Source organism: Terrapene carolina, unplaced genomic scaffold (assembly GCF_002925995.2).
Source record: "Terrapene carolina triunguis isolate 2854851 unplaced genomic scaffold, T_m_triunguis-2.0 Scaffold84, whole genome shotgun sequence".
Lineage (NCBI taxonomy): Eukaryota > Metazoa > Chordata > Testudines > Emydidae > Terrapene > Terrapene triunguis.
The window spans coordinates 25077844-25096538 of NW_020664435.1; the positions used below are offsets into that span (position 1 = coordinate 25077844).

The window sequence follows — 18695 nt, forward strand, 5'->3', positions numbered from 1 at the left end:
TGACTCAATTCCCTGGGGGAGAATTGTATGTCTTCTGCTCTGTTTTACCTGCATTCTGCCATATATTTCATGTTATAACAGTCTCGGATGATAACCCAGAACTTGTTGTTCGTTTAAAGAACACTTTCACTGCAGATTTGGCAAAACACAAAGAAGGTACCAATGTGAGATTTCTAAAGATAGCTTCAGCACTCGACCCAAGGTTTAAGAATCTGAAGTGCCTTCCAAACTCTGAGAGATGAGGTGTGGAGCATATTTTCAGAAGTCTTAAAAGAGCACACTCTGATTTGGAAACTACAGAATCTAAATTACCAAAAAAAGAAAAACAACCTTCTGTTGGTAGCATCTGACTCAGATGATGAAAATGAACATGCATCAGTCTGCACAGCTTTGGATCGTTATCGAGCAGAACCCATCATCAGCATGGGTGCGTGTCCTTTGGAATGGTGGTTGAAGCATGAAGAGATATATGAATCTTTAGCACATCTTGTGACGCTGGCTATAACAGTGCCATGCAAATGCCTGTTCTCACTTTCAGGTGACATTGTAAACAAGAAGCGGGCAGCATTATCTCCTGCAAATGTAAACAAACTTGTTTGTCTGGGTGATGGCTGAACAAGAAGTAGGACTGAGTGGACTCGTAGGCTCTAAAGTTTTATATTGTTTTATTTTTGAATGCAGTTATTTCTGTACATAATTCTACACTTGTAATTTCAACTTTCATGATAAAGATATTGCACTACAGTACTTGTGTTAGGTGAATTGAGTAATACAATTTCTTTTGTTTTTTAGAGTGCAAATATTAGTAATCAAAAATAAATATAAAGTGAGCACTGTACACTTTGTATTCTGGGTTGTAATTGAAATTAATATATTTGAAAATGTAGAAAATATCCAAAAATATTTAAATAAATGGCATTCTATTATTGTTTAACAGTGTGATTAATCGCAAGTTTAATTGCGATTAATTTTTTTAAACGATTGACAGCCCTAGTTTCATTTAATTTGTACTAGATTTGACTAAGCATTTCATTCTGACAAATTGGCATTTTCCAAAGAAACCTAGTTATGCAGCTCTGTTCCCATTTTGTGGCCTGGGTGGGGAGGTTTGCTAAAGTTCATAGCATAGTCCAGTTACTCTGAAAGCAGGATTTGTCTCTCGATAGTTAAGGGTACTTAATTCCAAATTCATAGTAACAAATTTAATTAAAAATAGACAGATAGGTGAATGGGGGTGGCCCATTCAATCCTGTGAGGTTATGAAGGTAGGTCAGTGTAATGCATTGCAGCACATTATAAATCTGAATATATTGGATACTTAATTTTTAATTTTGTGCTCTTTTTGCTTGGTTGTTATTTACTTGTTTTTATAGTCCGACACATTTTGGCTCAGTGCATGTATTTATTCGCATTGAAGTTAAAACCCCACGAAAATGTGGGTTTAATGGAACTCTTTGGAAATCCCTATCTATAGAGGGGCTACTACCCAGCACTACATTGCACGTAAAAAAGCTCTTGTGGCTTCACTGTATCATCTGTCTCAGAAATAAAATCTAATAGTCTGATATTCACCTAAGAGGAAAGAAACAGAATCACCCAAAAGGATGACTAAATACAAAATCTCTTCTTCGTTCCATTATATAACTGCTTGAAATAGAATCTAGTCCTCAAACAGGCTGGGGTAGCGTGTCACCCTCAGTTGAACAGAAGATTAATGTCAGTTAAACCTATTATATTTTAATTTTCTTTAGGTCAGGGTGAAATATCCTCTGTCCCTTGAAAATTCTCCATTATAATAAAGCCCAGGGAGACAAAGAAGATAAGTGGCAAGCTCCCTCTGCTCTCTGAATTTAGACAACCAGCATCTTGTGAATCTGATACGTTTCTAAATTTAATACAAGGAAAATTTTGTGGATTAGATACCCATATCATTCCCTCCTAGCAGCACAACTCCAGAACAGTGGAGAAACAAAAGTTCATCTCTCAACAGGGATGCCAAGAACAAAATACCAGATCAGGAAAGGGCACCTGTTTTTTCCCCAGGCGTCTCAACTAGAAAAGTATTATTTATTTATATTATAGTAGCAACTTGATTCTTTCATCAAGGATCTCATTGTGCTAGGCACAGTACACACAAATAAGAAAAAAGAAAATGCATGTCTCAGAGAATTTACAATCCACACATCAAACAGGTCACAGCAGGTCTGCTGTGCAGTCCACTGTATTAGGTAAGAATATTGCTAACATAAAGCTTGTCACAGACTGAAACAGAACCATCTTGATGAGGCAATATATATGACCACCTCAAAGTTGCTTTCTCTCCCTTTCTCTCTTTTAAAGGAAAGATGATACGAAGAAGGACAGTAAATCAGCCTTTCCAGGGCGATGGAAGACCTTGTCCATCTCAGATAGAGCAATTCAAACCCTGCCCGGTAAAACCTTGTTATCGATGGCAGTATGGCCATTGGGCTGAATGCAAAGTTGAGGTAAAAGCTGCAATGGAGATCTGCAATTATTCTGTTCACTGCATCCAGGGATATTTGTGATATGCACATATATAATGTACAAAATGTTTTAGCCATTTTATTCAAATCTTTCAATTCAGGAGCATAATGAAGTGGTTGCCATTGGACACCATATATGCCAACCGGGACCACAGTTTTCCCTAGTTATTCCTATTCTAAGTATAGAGTAAAACTCTGGTATCTGAGATATAACTCTGTGGTAACTTAAATGGTTTGACAGCAGCCTATCTGAGAGAGTGCTCTGTCCAGAAAGGGTTTTCACTTATGATACTGCCACAATTTTAGTCAATATAAATGCTCAGATTTTAGCTCCCTGGTCCTAAAAAGAAGGGAACCAGCAGAGCATTGTCTGTGAAGGCACTGTGTCTCTGGCACTTGCTCCCCTGAAATAGTTTGAATGATTGTTGTTGTCTTCTTGCTGGGAGTTGGGGAGGGCACTGATGGGGGTTTTGTGGGTGAGTTTGACATGCCGGGGTACAATCCAGACCAGAAGTGGGAGCCTCTGTCACCCCTGCCTGCAACCTTGGGTGTCTTGTAATGTCTTGCTGAAGTAACTCCCACCTGGGCCGCTCACGAACAGCCTTCCAGCATGCAGGCCACACCCAGTGTGTCTAAGTGTAAGTGCAACCTGCCAGCCACACTTGGATTACACTTGGCTTTTAACCCCTTTGTTATACTGCAGGATGACCCCAACATGCTCTGTCGCAATTTTTCCCCCAGAAATGTGTGTCTTGTGCTGCCCAGCCCTCTCCTGCACAGTCCAAATATACGGCGTCCATTATTCCTTTAAGGGAATAATATACACTAGTCTGTTATCTCAAATAGAGTTACCCAGACAGTTTAAATTAAACACATTGGATTATATAAAATAATAAAACAAGTTTATTAATTAGAAAGAGAGAGATTTTAAGTGAGTACAAATTAATGAGGGATAAAAGTCAGAAATGGCTTCAAGAAGAATGAAGATAAAACGCTTTCTAGTGCCTAACTTAAACTGTATTCAATTCAAGCAAAGTTTCTCACCACATGCTTCTAGCAGCATTACTGATTAAACTGTTCAGGTCAGGATCCCTTCCTCAGAGTCTGATGGCTGTTTCCTTTGTCATCTCAGGTGCAGAGAATGAGGTGGGCAGGGAGGGGGGTGGGTCTTGGGGTGTTTGCCCCTTCTTTTTATTGTTCTTTAGTCCCTCATTGAAAACCATTTCCAGCTGAGAACCAGGAGACAGGCAGTCTGCTGAAGGAAAGATGTTCCCTGCTGGGCTTTTTCACCTGTGTGAGCTGTATATTTTTCCCATCCCCCTTTCTGCTTGATTACTCTGTTTACTGCTTAAATGCAAATGAAGACAAGCATACACTCCTTTGTTCAAGACAGGTCTGTTTGACCACTTTGGTGCTTTGTGAGTCTGAATATGTATTTTAACATCATACAGGGGAAATGTATAAATTTATACATAAAGCTGCTTCATGCATTATGCCATGATATTACTGCTCAGCAAATTATGAGTTTTCAGATGATACCACACAAGGCATACCTTGTACAAAGCATACTACAGCAGTGTATAGGGTGTGAACATGGGTGTATTTTGTCCCAATGAGATAAGGTATTTTTATCTTGTTTTGATTTACTCGCTGGTTAATTTCATTTTGTTGTGTGTGAATAAGTCATTCTGCTGGAGGTTATTCCTTGTAGGGGACTGCTGCTTTAAATAATAATAATAATTAATTAATTATGATTAATTGTTGTTGTTATTATTTCAATTGAAATAATTGGGCAAATACTGATTATTCTTTTAATGACATCCACTGTGCTTCCATACAGAAGTGACTAGATGTCTTTCCCGGTCTGAAGCATTGAATGCTACAGGACCTAAATTGGTTTTATTTTCCAAGCCATCAGCATAAAATAAAGTAACAATAATTAGAAAGTTAGATCAGCTTTGACTGAGCCATTGAAGCCTCTTTTTTTCTCTCCAACATTTGTGTATCCCCTCCCTTTCCAGGATGCTCAGTGTGGAGAGGGGACAAGAGTCAGGAACATTTCATGTGTGGTCTATGATGGATCCACTGAAGATGTTGGCAAAATAGTAGATGAGGAATTCTGTGGAGAAATTGAGCCTGTTATTGATGGCAATAAGAAGATGGTACTTGAGGAAACCTGCACCCTTCCTTGTCCAGGTAACAAACTTGTTCAGATATATGTTGTTGCATTTCAAGATTGGTCAACCTGAGATGGCCTTCAGTACAAAGAAAAAAGATGATTAGCCACAGGCTGTGAAGTCTTTACCACATTCACCTATTGAATGGAAGGAATTACTTTTCATCAGTAGTTTCACAAGAGTGACTGTACTTTGTGATACTAATAAAACGGTTACTAGGGAAAGCAATACATGCATTTACAAATGTTTTAAAAATAATGTTTGGCATAGATTACTCCAGTAGGAATTTTACTTTTGAACAATTGGCATAAAAATCATAAATGTTACTTTACCACACAAGAAACAAAGTGTTAATTTGAATATGAGAAGTATCCATTTCATGGATATTTAAATAATAGACTGTCCAAAAAATAGAGGGTTTGGTGTTTAAATGTTCGTTTTAAGCATGTGAACAGCTTTTTTAATTAAACTGAATCAGGGTCTAATACTTTTGATTGTTTTTAATGGAATTGAGGAAATAGACCAAGGAGGTTTAGTGCTGGTTTAAATAAGGTCACACTGGGGGCCAAGGAGTGTTTTCCTTAGAAAATATCATTCTTAGTCCCTCCACTAGCAACAAATGCATGACACTCACATTGACCCAACAGACTGTATCTAAAGGTGCTGTTGTGGTTTGTCAGATCTGTGACCCTCATACTAAGAAGGATTAAGAAGAGGAGACCATAACAGCTGTTAAAGATGAACTGCAAAGGTTTTGCTGAAAATTAAAAACCTGTCTGTACGTTCCAAATGGGGGGAGGGGTAGCTGTTGTTAATAAAGTAATTAGTGCTGTATTATTGGAAGTATTGATTAGCTCCTTCCGTCCCCAAGAAATTTCAGATATAGTGTTCCTGTTTTCTCTGCCAAAGCAAGTCTCATCACAACTAGCCATTCCATACCAAGCCTGTATTTTCCTTCCTTCACAACTCTTTCAAACCCATTCCTTTTAGACTGAAATTTAATGTGTCTTAGCAACAGTCCAAAGGTGCAATTTTCTAGAAATCTGTTGATCTGTTTGAGTTATAAAAGGTGTGTCTACATTTTGCACTCATCTAAAAGTGCAATTAGGTATTTCATTGACATAACACTTTCCGTCCCAAAGAATCCTGCACCACTTCACAAACTATGAGTTTGAAACCATGAGCAAAAGTCCCATTCACTTGAATGAGAGCAAGCAGACAGCTGATATAGAGCAATTGTTCTCAACCAGGGGTATGTGTAGCCCTGGGGGTACGCAGAGGTCTTTCAGGGGGTACACCAACTCTAGATATTTGCCTAGTTTTACAACAGGCTACATAAAAAGCACTAGCAAAGTCAGTGCAAACTAAAATTTCATACAGACAATGACTTGTTTATATTGATCTATATACTATATCTGCAGTTCCCAAACTGTGGGCAAGTTCATTTTAATGGGGTCACCAGGACTAGCATTAGACTCACTGGGGCTCAGGGCAAAAAGCTGGGACCCAAGCCCTACTGCATAGGGCTGAAGCCAAAGCCTGAGTTTTTAAGTGGGGTGAAACTTGTAGTACGCAAGGCAAATCAGACTCCTGAATGGGGCACAGTAGTCTGGAAAGCTTGAGAACCACTGATATAGAGCACTCCACTCAGTAATGTGAAAGGAAGAGATTTTGACCAAGGACATCACGAGTCTGACTACAAGTCTCGTTAATGTCAATACAGAGTAGACACAGCTACGGTTTCCCCAAATTTAATAAATATTTTAATTAACAAATTGTGAACTGTCAACACACAGTTCCGCTTTCTAATAGAAAATCAGAAGACTAAAAATTAAAAAAGTGGTATAAGATACTCCATTTTGTAATTGATTGATTTTGTTAGTTAAATTTAAGAAACATAGCTGTTCATTGCCCAGCCTTTACATTTTGCTGAGCAATGACCTTTGTTTGAGCAACCTCACATTTAGCCAAGGACAATAACTACCCTGTGGGGATGTGCTAATGATACACTCTGTTTTCCAAAATTCACTTCCTGCTCTCCTATTGTACATACATCAGTTCTTCAATAATTCATTTCTTTACACAATTTCTTAATGTCAGCAAATAAAATTCCTTCATTAATTAGGCATCCGGTCAACATGGTGCTTATTATATTTGTTGTCAGCATAATGTAAGGTAACATGAATTTTAATGGTCTTTTTGCTGAAATAATTAAAGCTAAAGAGGCTAATTTATGAGTCTTTTTGTGTTTTAATTTTCTAGATATCTTTTACACAGCAAAATTAGCAAAACTGTCTTTACACCATGCTTCAGACTTCCTTAAAATATTCACTAGGCTGTTGTGAGAATTAATGTTTGTTAGTGTGATTTTATTCCTGAGTCTTGAACCTTAGGATAATACAGTGTAGATTCCTACCATCATAGAACTTAGAGAAGATATTTTAAATCACCTGTGCCAATCTCATTTCTGACAAGAAATGTTCCCGCAGTAAGAGGTTTTTCCAGTCTACTTCCCTAATACATTTAAATAATAATGACCTGTTTACTACAAGTGAGCAGAATGAGCAAGAATTAACCTTTACTTTCCAACTGGCTATATATACATTGGCTTCTTTTAAGCTTATAGAAAGTGAAGTTTATCATGAAGATAATGTGGAAAATTAGATTGGAGCACAACATAGAGTGCCTTTCCACTTGTGAAAAGCCAAACATTGAATGCAGTTTTTGTCAGAGACTGAAAATGAGAGCAACTTAGTAAAGCTATGGAAATGCTACAGTTGCTTGGAATGCTTCGGCATAAATAGGGTTTTGTAACGCTTCAATTTCCTTGAAGAATAATTTCTTTTGTACAGAAATTAAAATAAGCAGGTGTTCTGTCACCTATATTTTCATAGGATGAAGGTAAGTATGGGTCTAAAAGGAGAAATGTTCTTTACTAATTAATGAGGCAGAGTTAAAAGGTATTATTTGGATCAGAACTTTCTATGGCCTTTACAGGTAGTATTCAGAACTCCCCTTGTATCAACTCTTCAGCTTTGTTACATCATTGTTGTTGAACAGGTGATTGTTACTTGAAAGAGTGGTCAGAATGGAGCCTTTGTCAGCTGACCTGTGTTAATGGAGAAGATCTTGGTTTTGGAGGGATACAAGTCCGATCCCGGGCAGTGATCATTCAGGAATTAGAGAACCAACACCTCTGTCCAGAACAGGCTTTGGAAACAAGATCATGTAACGGTGAGTATCAAAACACAGAAAATAGGTGACCACTATTTTAATGTAAGATGAATAAGACTTTTTCTTGGCCAAATTTTGGTTGTGAGGTTGAAAAATGTTGCAAATATTAATAATTGCATAGACAGCTGCTTTGTAATATCATCCAAAAACTTCACAAATCTATGCCAATCTCCCATTATATTTTAATTCTAGAGTCAATTCTTAAATTTCATGGTAATTTTTTTTCAAAATGTCTTTAATTTTTTTTCATCAATAATTGACTTTCATTTATAGCAAAACTTATTAACCAGTAGTATTTCTGCCTCAATGTTTAACAGAAGTGACAAAACCAAAATTCACTATATTCTCTCATTCTCTTTGTACTATTATTTATTTTATTAATTATCTGTCAATAACACCAGTGGGTCCTAACTGTGCTTGGTGCTGTTCCCATTCATAGCAAGAGTCATTCCCTGCCCAAAGAGCTGTCAATCTAAATAGACAAAACAGACAAAGGAGAGAGAAAGGAAGTATTACAGATGAGTAATGGAGACAGAAAGAGGAATTGAAAGATTAAGTGACATGTCCAGGGTCACACAGGAAATCTGTGGCAGAGGTGGGGTTTCCGCCCAAATCTGCTGAGTAGAGCTGGGTGATTTTTTTTTAATTAAGCTTTCTGACAAAAAATGGAGATTCAGGTCAGCTGAAGCATTTCATGAATTCTTCTGAATTGGCCAAACATTTCAACACTTTTGAAATGAAATGTTTGATTTTTCAAGCCAAAACAATTTTTCATACCAAAATTTCCTCCAATTTTATAAAAATTAAAAAAGCTTGAAAGCAAAAGGATTTGTTTTGTGTTGAACTAAATGTTTTGTTTAATTTTTTTTTTTTTTTTTTTTTTACTTTTCGAAACTCACAAAGTACCGAAAGATCAGATTTTGTTAGAGTACTGGTCCCTATGCTTACATGCTGTGGGTATGCATGCTCTCCATGAGACCAGAAGATTCTTCAAAAGCAGTGTCTGTTGGTCCATGCCAGCACCCTACTCTAAACTGGTCTACGCTGAGGGTATAAGGAGCAGCATGGACCAATCACCTGACCAGTTTACTGTTTGCTGTCTGGGACAGAACCCATTTTGTCCATAGCCTTTCCAGTGGTCCCACTCAGACTTCGACTTTGTAAATAGTTTTTTGTAGATAGTTTGCTTTAGTTGGTCTAGACAGATAGTTTGGAGTTTGGGGGGATTTCCTGCCTTGTTCCTCCACTTTCAGGGAGGAACCTAGCATGCCCAAGATACCAGGCTTCAAATCCTGTTTGTGCTGTCCCCTGGTCTTCCCAGTTAGTGACACTCATGAGAGCTGCCTGTATTACCTTGGGGAATCATACATTCCTCTGAAGTGTGATATCTGCTGCTCCTTACCCCCTTCTACTAGGCAGTCTCAGGAGTTCAGATTCCACAGACATTTAATTGAGCTTTCCCTGAGGCCCCAATCTGATCCTGGACCACTCTGCTCCTCATCTCACCGGCCTGAGCCTCCAGGTGGCATCTCTCCAAAGCTGGCACTCTCTAGCTAGGACTCTTCCAGCAAGGCCAACAATTTGATTAAATGGGGGCATGATAAGGGTAACGATAAACACAGTCAGAAAAAGAAGAACAAATTGCCCCATAAGTTTTCTAAGAAAAGGACTCTCCCCCCTGCCTCTGTACCCTATCTCCACAGAGCCGGGGAGGGGAGACAACAGAGCAGAAGAGCTTTCAGTGAGTGTCTTAAAGAGACAGCGCACGGCTTTCCCTAGTAGCCAACACACACATACACTGTCTCTCTCTCCCTCTTTCACACTCACCTCCCAACACATACATGTACTATTGTTGTTGTTTTTTCTTGGTACTTCCTGCAATGCCCATATATTCTCTGTAATTTTATTCTTTCAAAGTGTTGTTATTTTAGTGTTTTGACTGGTCTATACATTTAATAATCTTTATTTCTCTTACACTTAAATTTAATTCTTTGAGTAGTGAGTTCTAAAATGCCTAACCCGTCCTGTATGGAGTAATTATCCCTATGATAACTTTTAAAAAATATATCTTATATCTAGGTTTTTTGTTTCGACTGATGGCGCACATCCGCACATACCTCGGTGCACATAACAAAATTTATTCCGCACATGGATGGAAAAAATTAGAGGGAACATTGGTCTTGATCTGCCCTTCTTCAGGACTTGGCAATTTGCACCAATCCTTTTGGATCCAATCCTAGCAACGGACACCTGTATACCATCCTCTTTGAGGGCAATAACCTGTTTAGTGAGAAAACAGATCACTGCTTCAAGGACTCTGCTGCGAAATTCTGCTCATCAGGATATACACCTTGGCACCCTGTAGGAAATAGTGTAGGGCATTTCCTCATAGGTACTATCTGACCCCTTAGCTTTTTATCATTAGAAAGCCTATGAGGGCTTGTCTACACTACCAAGTTTTGTTGACAAAACTTATGTTTACATCCAGAAGTTGACAAAACAATAATCGCCAAAGGGTGTTCACGCTTGCTCCCTCTGTTGACAGATCATGTCCGCATTGGGGACACCGTCATCGACAGGGTGAGCAATGCACCGTGGGTATGTATCCCACAGTGCAGTGTTGTGGGAAGGAAGAGCTGATCGCTGTGCATCTTGGGATTCTCTCCGAGTTCTCCCACAGCCCCCTCAGCTGCCGAGAGCAGCATCATGAATAGCTCTGTGAGCTCTCCATGCTGAGGAATCGCAAAGCATCACAGCAGTCTGTCCTCTCCTCCTCCCCCCACCCCCCCACCCCGCAGCAGCAGTCTGCCTGCTGCTGCGTTCCTTGTGCAGGGCAGAACAGGAGCATTCCAATGATTTTCTCTTTGTTCCCCAAACGGAGCAGCACACAGATATTTCCCGGAGCTGGGCAGGCATTGCAGGGCAGCAGAGCTCAAAACACTGAGCAGAGTGATCAGGGCAGGCATTGTGGGATACTGACGGAAGCCAGTTCTGTCGACAAAACAATCAGCAGTGTCTACACTGGCTCTTTGTTGACAATAAAGGGAGGAGAAAAGACAAAAGTCTCTCGTAGGGGTGGAAGTGTTTGGTCGCTAAAACTGGGCATTTTTCGCGACAAAAGTCCCATTGTAGTGTGTACGCTCTTGCTGTTTTGTTGCCAAAAGGCAGTTTTTGGCGACAAAACTTGCCAGTGTAGATGAGCCCCAAGACTCCTAAGAGGCACCAGTGGGTGCAGCATAGAAGACAAACAGCACCCCCACCATACCCTCTTCAGTCCTATCCACCCACCAATAAGACATTTGGATGGGACACTTGAGCACCATCACTCTCTGTACCAACCCCACTTCAGTGTCCACCTGGCCTGTTTCCTCCCAATGTTGGCAGTATATCACACCAGACAAATGGGTCTCAGACATCATCTTGAACCAGCTATCCAATAAAATTCCTTGTTGCTCCTTCTCCAAACCTCCCTTCCCATCTGTTCTCAGGGGATTCTCAGACAGAAGGTGGACTCCCTAATCCAGGTAGGAGCAATGAAGCCTGTACCCCGCCCCCAACACAAGGGGAAGGGCTTTTACTCCAAATATTTCTTCATCCCCCAAAAGGAGGAGGACTGGAAACCCATCCTCAGACAGCTAAATGTCTTCATTCACCATTCAAGATACAGGATAATTATATTGGCCCTAATAATCCCTTCCCTAAATGAAGTTGCCTGGTGCACCTCTCATTGTGAAGGATGCCTATTTTCATATAGACCTTCACCCAGTGCACAGGATACTCCTGTGGGTTACGATGGGCCTAAAGCACTTCCAATACAGAGTGCTTCCCTTTGATCTCTTGACAGCCCTGAGGGTTTTTACAAAGGTACTGTCCATGCATACCTGTGTCAATGAGGCAGCCCAATATTTCCTACCTGGACAATTGGCTCCTCATGGGGCAGTTGTATCAGGAAGTGCAGGCAGCAGTTACCTCTTTACTCAGCCTCTTTCACTGCTTGGGACTTCAGGTAAATCCAAAAAAGTCCAGTTTAAACCCACACAAGTTTTAGAATTTATTGGCACAAATCTGAACATGATTACACCCAAAGTTAGCTTACCTCAGGACAGATTCTTTCCAATGTGGGACTTCATCACCCAACTTTGACTAAGCCCCCAGCTAGCTGACGGGTTCTGCCTGGTCCCGCTAAGCCATATGGCCTCATGCACCTACGTGACCCCCTTCACAAGGTTTTGCATGTGGTGCTTCCAGGCACGGTTAATGGATGATCTATGCTCTGAGCAGGAACTTCCTGGACAAACAAGTCGCGCTTCCTCAGAGTGTCCTGATGTCACTCACCTGGTGGGAAACCAAGGACAATGTCTATGTAGGGTTGCCTTTATTCCTGCATTGCCCACAGAAATACTCATTATGGATGCCTCCCTAATGGGATGGAGAGCACATGTGGAGAACCATACAGCTCAGGGTTTCTAGACTCCACAAGAGTCTACGCTACATATCAGTCTTCTTGAAGTTTGGGAAATGCACAAAGCATGCAAGATATTGTTTTCCTTCATCCAGTCCATGCACTTCTGGATCAGGTCGGACATTGTGACTAGTTTACTACTTAAATAAGGGGAAGCAAAATTTGCCCCACTCTGCAGGGATACAATCAACCTGGAATTGGTGCATCCAGCATCAGATTACCCTATTGGTAGTACTGCATTCAGCTGCAGAGTCAGTGGAGCCCCAGACACAGCCTCCAAGCTGAGCAGCTCTGCGTTTCCAGAAATGAGGGTGGGGGAGTAGCACATCCGGGTCTCCTGTCTCAGAATAGAGACAGGACCATTCATCCCAACTTGGTGTCCCACCATCTCGTAGCCTGGTTTCTGGATGGACAATGAATTTAGAGAGATTGTGTTCACAAGGTCTAGTTCATCCTTAATAGTATCAGAAAACTCTACATGGATTGCCAAATGGAAGCAATTCTCCATTTTGTGTCAGCAGCATCACTTACCTCCACGAGGAGTCTGGGGTCCCTCTTATCCTGTGCTGTCTTCTCTCTTTAAGAAATTGGGCCTGTCCATCAGTTCACTGCATGTACATTTTTCAGCTATTAATGTCTTTCATCCTCCACCGCTATTAAAACTTGCTCCTATCTGGGACCTGAACTTGGTGATATCAGCTCTTGTGAACCTGCCATTCGATCCCTTGGCCTCTTGCTCCCTCCTACACTTGTCTATGAAAGTTGCCTTCCTAACTGTAATCATCTCTACTAGGAGAGTGGGTGAGCTTGGGTCCTTTATGGCAAATCTTCCTTACATGGTATTTCATAGGCATAAAGTATTCTTGAGGTTGCATCTCAATTTCATCACAAAGGTTCCTTCTTAACTTCACCTGAACCAAATAGATCACCTGCCTAATCTTCTACCCAAAGCCTATAATAACAGGAAGGACAAGCAGCAACACTCCCTGGATGTATACAGGGTTCTAGCCTTCTACTTGCACCGGACTAGGCCCTTTTGGGAGCCTCTGAGGTTCTTCATCTCCATATCTGAGAAAATGAGGAGGAAAGCAACCTCTTCCCAAACCTCTCTAAATGGATTTCCAGTTGTGTCCTCCTTTACTATGAACTTATTGATGCCCCTCCACCTCAGATTTTCAGGATTCATTCAACCATAGCCCAAGCTGCCTTGTTGGCATTTCTACGAGATCTGCAGGGCAGTGACTTGGGGCTCCATTCACACTTTCACTAAGCATTATACCCTGGTTCAGGCTTCTGCAGAGGGTGTTTCTTTTGATTCAGTGATCCAGTGATCTGTGGTGCAGAACATTTCCTTGCACCCTCCTCCTCAATGAGCACTGCTTGAGAGTCACCCACAGTGAATATCCATAGGGACCAAAGAGCGGTTACTTACCCTATAGTAACTGGAGTTCTTCAAGACGTGTGGTCCCTATGGGTATTCCACGACCCACCCTCCTTCCCTTCTGCTCACATCCTCACGTTGTTTGTGGTAGAGTAGAGTAGGGACTAAAGGGATGGCCAGTCCACAATGCCCCTTATGCCCTCAGTTCAGAGCACCAGGAGGTATAAGGGTGCAGGCATAGACCAACAGACACTACTATTGAAGAGCAGTAGCCGTGTTAGTCTGTATTGACAAAAAGAACGAAGAGTACTTGTGGCACCTTAGAGACTAACAAATTTATTTGGGCATAAGCTCACGAAAGCTTATGCCCAAATAAATGTGTTAGTCTCTAAGGTGCCACAAGTACTCTTCGTTCTTTTTGCTATTGAAGAATGTTTTGGTCTCAGCTGCATTGAGCGCATGTGCACCCCCAGTGAATACCCATAGGCATCACACATCTTGAAGAACTTAGTTACCGTAAGGTAAGTAAACCTTCCTTTATTGGCCCAGCTCTACTCCAATGCCTAAACCATAAAACCATCTTTTTCAGGAGTAACCTATCAACCTCATTAGAGTAAGAGTGCAACTTCTTATCGCTCCATAGACATGTACAAATGAGAGCACTAGAGTTAATCACATTCTTAAGAGCTTAGCTGGATCAGGGCCAGAGTGCTGAGCACATTGAAGGATAGAACCTGAAATGACTGATGGAGTCCTAATAGTTATTTGATTTCTATCACTACTACTGGTGGGTGCTGCAAGTTTAGAAACAATATAAATGTCACCCTTAGTGGGCAAGCAAAATCATACATGTTTTATTTGAACTGTCTCCAAAACTGCATAAAAATAAGATTTGCATATAACAAAACAGTTTTTTTTCCCCTGGATTGTAGTTTTATTTACATGTCTAATCTGCTGGTAGACATGTCTGTCAACACTAAGTAACACTGCATTTTCCCGGGGATTTGTACAGTATTTCTGTTAGTGTCATATTTTACATTCAGATGGTCAGTGTCACGAATACAAGTGGATGGCTAGCCCATGGAAGGGGTCTTCTCGGACAGTATGGTGCCAAAGATCGGATGGATTAAATGTTACAGGTAACTATTATTTTTATTTTTCTTACATAGAACTCAATCAGGCCATGAAAGAATAAAAAGGAGTGGAGACATTGCTGCTCTTGTAAAAGGATTTGCAAATAATTATCAGATATTATATTTTCCAGTAACAATAAAGAGTAACTAAAAATTCAGTATTATTACTATTTTATGATCTTTATTTGGCAAAGTTTTATTTCAAATCATCATATTATTCCATGGCTGGAAGTACTTGAAAACCCTTTTTCCAAAACTCGACTGATGACACTATGCAAAACCTATTGCTAGAGGGTAACTATAAAATAATATCTTCCTCATTGCAGACTGACTATTTTACATTCTACTTGTCTAAAATGTTTATCCTCCACCAGCTTTAGGATTTCAAATCTCAATGGTTTCCATATTACACAAAGATCTTTTAATACAAATATGTATAGCATGTATGCATGCAATATATATGTGTGTGTTTAATATATATACATATGCATGCATGCACAGAGGGAGAAAGACAGCTTCATGGTCTATAAGATGTTCACATAATAAGAATCTGACATAAGGCCCGTGAGTTAAATTAATGAGTTTAATTCATTTTTTTGCACCAAGGTGCTAAAGTAGTATGAGAAACATTACTGTGTATTTTGCTATTTGTGGTGTAATAGCCAGGTACAAAAGGGTAAATTAAGGAACGTTCTGAGGTCTCTGACTTGAAGAAAAATGTAGTCTGTTTTCTTTGTGGGTACATCAGATTCAGAGCTTTACTTAGTCTTAATTTTTTAAACTATTTATATGATTTCATAAGTACATAATCAGTGTCAATCAACTGAACGCATATAAATGGAACTTTAATCCATGGATTGTTGACATGACAGATCTGAATGATTCTGAAGTAACTGTTACTGTCTGTCATGTCATTGGAACACTAATCCATGTATTGTCACCACAAGATGCTTAATAATCCTTTGGAGTCATCAAGTCTCTTGTGTAAGTGTCAATTGGCATTTGTAAAAATGTTAAAATGCATCCTCTTCACACTGGGTATTGCAGGCCCAGTCTGTATGCATATTACAAATCCATACAAAATTGTGTTAGCAGCTACTAGGGTCAAGCAATTTTTAATCTCAGTAATTTGGTCATGTACATTTTTTCCTTAATTTATGCCATGCACTAGTATCCTTGGATACTTATAAAGTGCTTTGTAAAATTGAATCCATTTTGGAGCTGTAAGGTTGTAAACAAAGTCTTGGGGGGGAGGGGTACATCTTATTCTTTTGATTTGGTTTATTCTGGTGCTAATGATGATTATCTGCCTGGTTTCCTGCCAGCTGACCTGATCTGCTTAGCTCCCAGGCTTGTGGGTTAAAACCTGTGGGTAGTCTGCGTGCTGGCCTGCCTTGGAGTCAGGAGCCCCGGGGCTTCCAGAGTTCATGGCTCCAGGGCGGACTGCCCCAGGGCCAGGGCTGTGTTCCCTTTCACAGAAACTTTCTAAACGCTTTGGGTTTTATCATAGAAATGTAGGGCTGGAAGGGACCTTGAGAGGTCATCTAGGCCATCCCCCTGCGTTGAGGCAGGACCTAGACCATCCCTGACAGCTGTTTGTCTAACCGGTTCTTAAGAACCTCCATTGCCAGGGATTTTATAACCACTCTTACTAACCTAGTCCTATACTTAATTATCCTTATAGTTAGAAAGATTTGTTCCAAATTTGGAAATACAGAAGTCCTCCAAAACTGGGTCACTTTTCTCCACCCAGCTCTAGATAAAATCTTATATGGGCTTCTGGCCCTGATGGAGTAAAGCACTTGTCTGGTTGACCAATGGTAATTCAGGAATGCTTAAGTACTTTCCCCAGAGGGCCTCTTATGCATTGAACACAGAAGACTAAGGATCAGATAGGAAACTTTTAGGTCCACCAAATATATGTTCAAAGTGTTGGGTATGCTTTACAGTACCATCCATCGATCTCATTAAGAGATCAAATGTGCCCTCAGATACAGACATTGCCCCTCGGCCTTGATTTCAGTAGGGTTGCATATGTTCTTGTAAGGACAGAATGTGGCTCAGTGTCAACCTGTTGCTAGAGTACTGTATTTCTTTGCAGCTGCCATATTGCTTGGTTGGATCTGAAATAGTTTATTTTTATTCCTATATATTCAAATGTTGCATGGTAAATTATATTTCCATTTGTATGTATTTACTCAGATTTTATTTAGTCTGTCACAATATAGTTCTGAGTAGTTTGTTTGTTTGTTTTTTATTCGTTTAGGATGGTGTTTTCACAGATTCATTAACTCAAATTGAAATGGGTGATGAGGCAGCTCTTTTCTTCTGCAGCTCTCAGGATGACTGATACTTTGTTACATGGGTGCTTGCAGGCATGTGCCTGGTACACACACCAGAGTGTAAAATTTTATTCCCTATGGGTGGGGAACATTTCTTATGGCAGGGTTTCCTTTATTCATCATCAGCCCTCCTGTTAACACCTGGCTTTATATAACTGCATCTAACTGCATCTTCTGTGGGAGTGACCATAGTCACTTATCAGGATTTCATCAGCATTTCACACCAATATAAGGGTGTAATTACTTTGGGAGATTTGGGACATAGTGCAGGTAGGTTGCATTGGGTGGCCTCTAAATGTAAAAATGTTAAACTGCTTGGTACACCGCCCTCTTTTCCAGGACAGAAGGAAGCTGTCTAATAGCCATTTATTCTGAATAAAGTCAAAGGGTTGTGGCTGAAATGATACTGAAAGCCTGATCGTGTGTATTGGTCCATAACAATAACTCTGCACTGTACATAAGCCTGTAGCAATAAGAGTGAAGATTTCCATTAAGAGCAAAGGATTGGAAAAACTGAGCTCTTGATGTCAAAGGTTCGATATTTATGTTGCTCTCAGTCCTTACTCCTTTAGGACATTTTCCCCCTCAGGAAACCTGTCCCATAACAGCTGCTTTATAACGGGCAAGGGAGCACCAAATACATAGTGACTCCGTCTTCCTCCTGACCCTCCACCCAGTGTTTAGAAAATTAGAGAGTGGTGGAAACCAAATAGCCAATGACAAATTGGGAGATCAGTTTGACCTTTTAGACAAATTAATGGAGAAAGACAAAATATGCAGAGGGAAAAAAAGAACTTTAATGTTTCCCCATATAAAGCACCCTGTACAAAAATTACATAATGTTTCTCATGGGTGTCCTGTAAGTACTAGTTAGAGCCATGAATACAAGAACATGATTACACCCTGAAAAACAAAATGTCTCTTCCCCCTGGACTCCCCAAACACACACACAAGCATTAACTGTGGCTTGAGCAATCCATAAAAGGTACATAAAAGTATTTGGCATGTCAAGCACCTTCTTCTAAAGTGCAGATCAATACAAATAAATCTGCCTACAAGAATTCATGCAGGACTAAGAAAGCCATCCTCCTCCTCCTGCTTTGGTACAATAGTATCATCCTAAATTCACACAAGCAAGCAAGTTCCTTGTGATTAAAAAAAAAAAAAAAAAAGGTCACTTGTGACATGCTGTATCAAGTACCATTTCATGGCTGAAGTCAGTAATTTCATCGGGGGTGAGGTGCTATTGTGTCAAAATCTGATTTTGTGTCCTACAGGGGGCTGTTTAGTGATGCGCCAACCAGATGCTGACAGGTCATGTAACCCACCGTGCAGTCAACCCCATTCTTACTGTAGCGAGGTACGTGTCACTGCATTGGAACAATGTTGTTTCAGTACTCTTACTGTACACTACAACACAAAAATAGTGAAGGCTAAAAGCCTTTATATATGAAAAATAGTA

At 40.2% G+C, this 18695-nt stretch overlaps 1 protein-coding gene across 1 annotated transcript in view; it reads left to right on the plus strand.

Moving 5' to 3' along the window:
• Positions 1–18695, plus strand: part of THSD7A (thrombospondin type 1 domain containing 7A) — a 352561-nt gene that overhangs the window by 324414 nt on the left and 9452 nt on the right. Inside the window, exons 22-26 of the mRNA XM_026649434.1 lie at positions 2341–2486; positions 4526–4700; positions 7742–7915; positions 14802–14897; positions 18511–18593. Coding sequence (XP_026505219.1) covers positions 2341–2486; positions 4526–4700; positions 7742–7915; positions 14802–14897; positions 18511–18593 — 674 coding nt within the window. The remainder of the gene's footprint in view (positions 1–2340; positions 2487–4525; positions 4701–7741; positions 7916–14801; positions 14898–18510; positions 18594–18695) is intronic.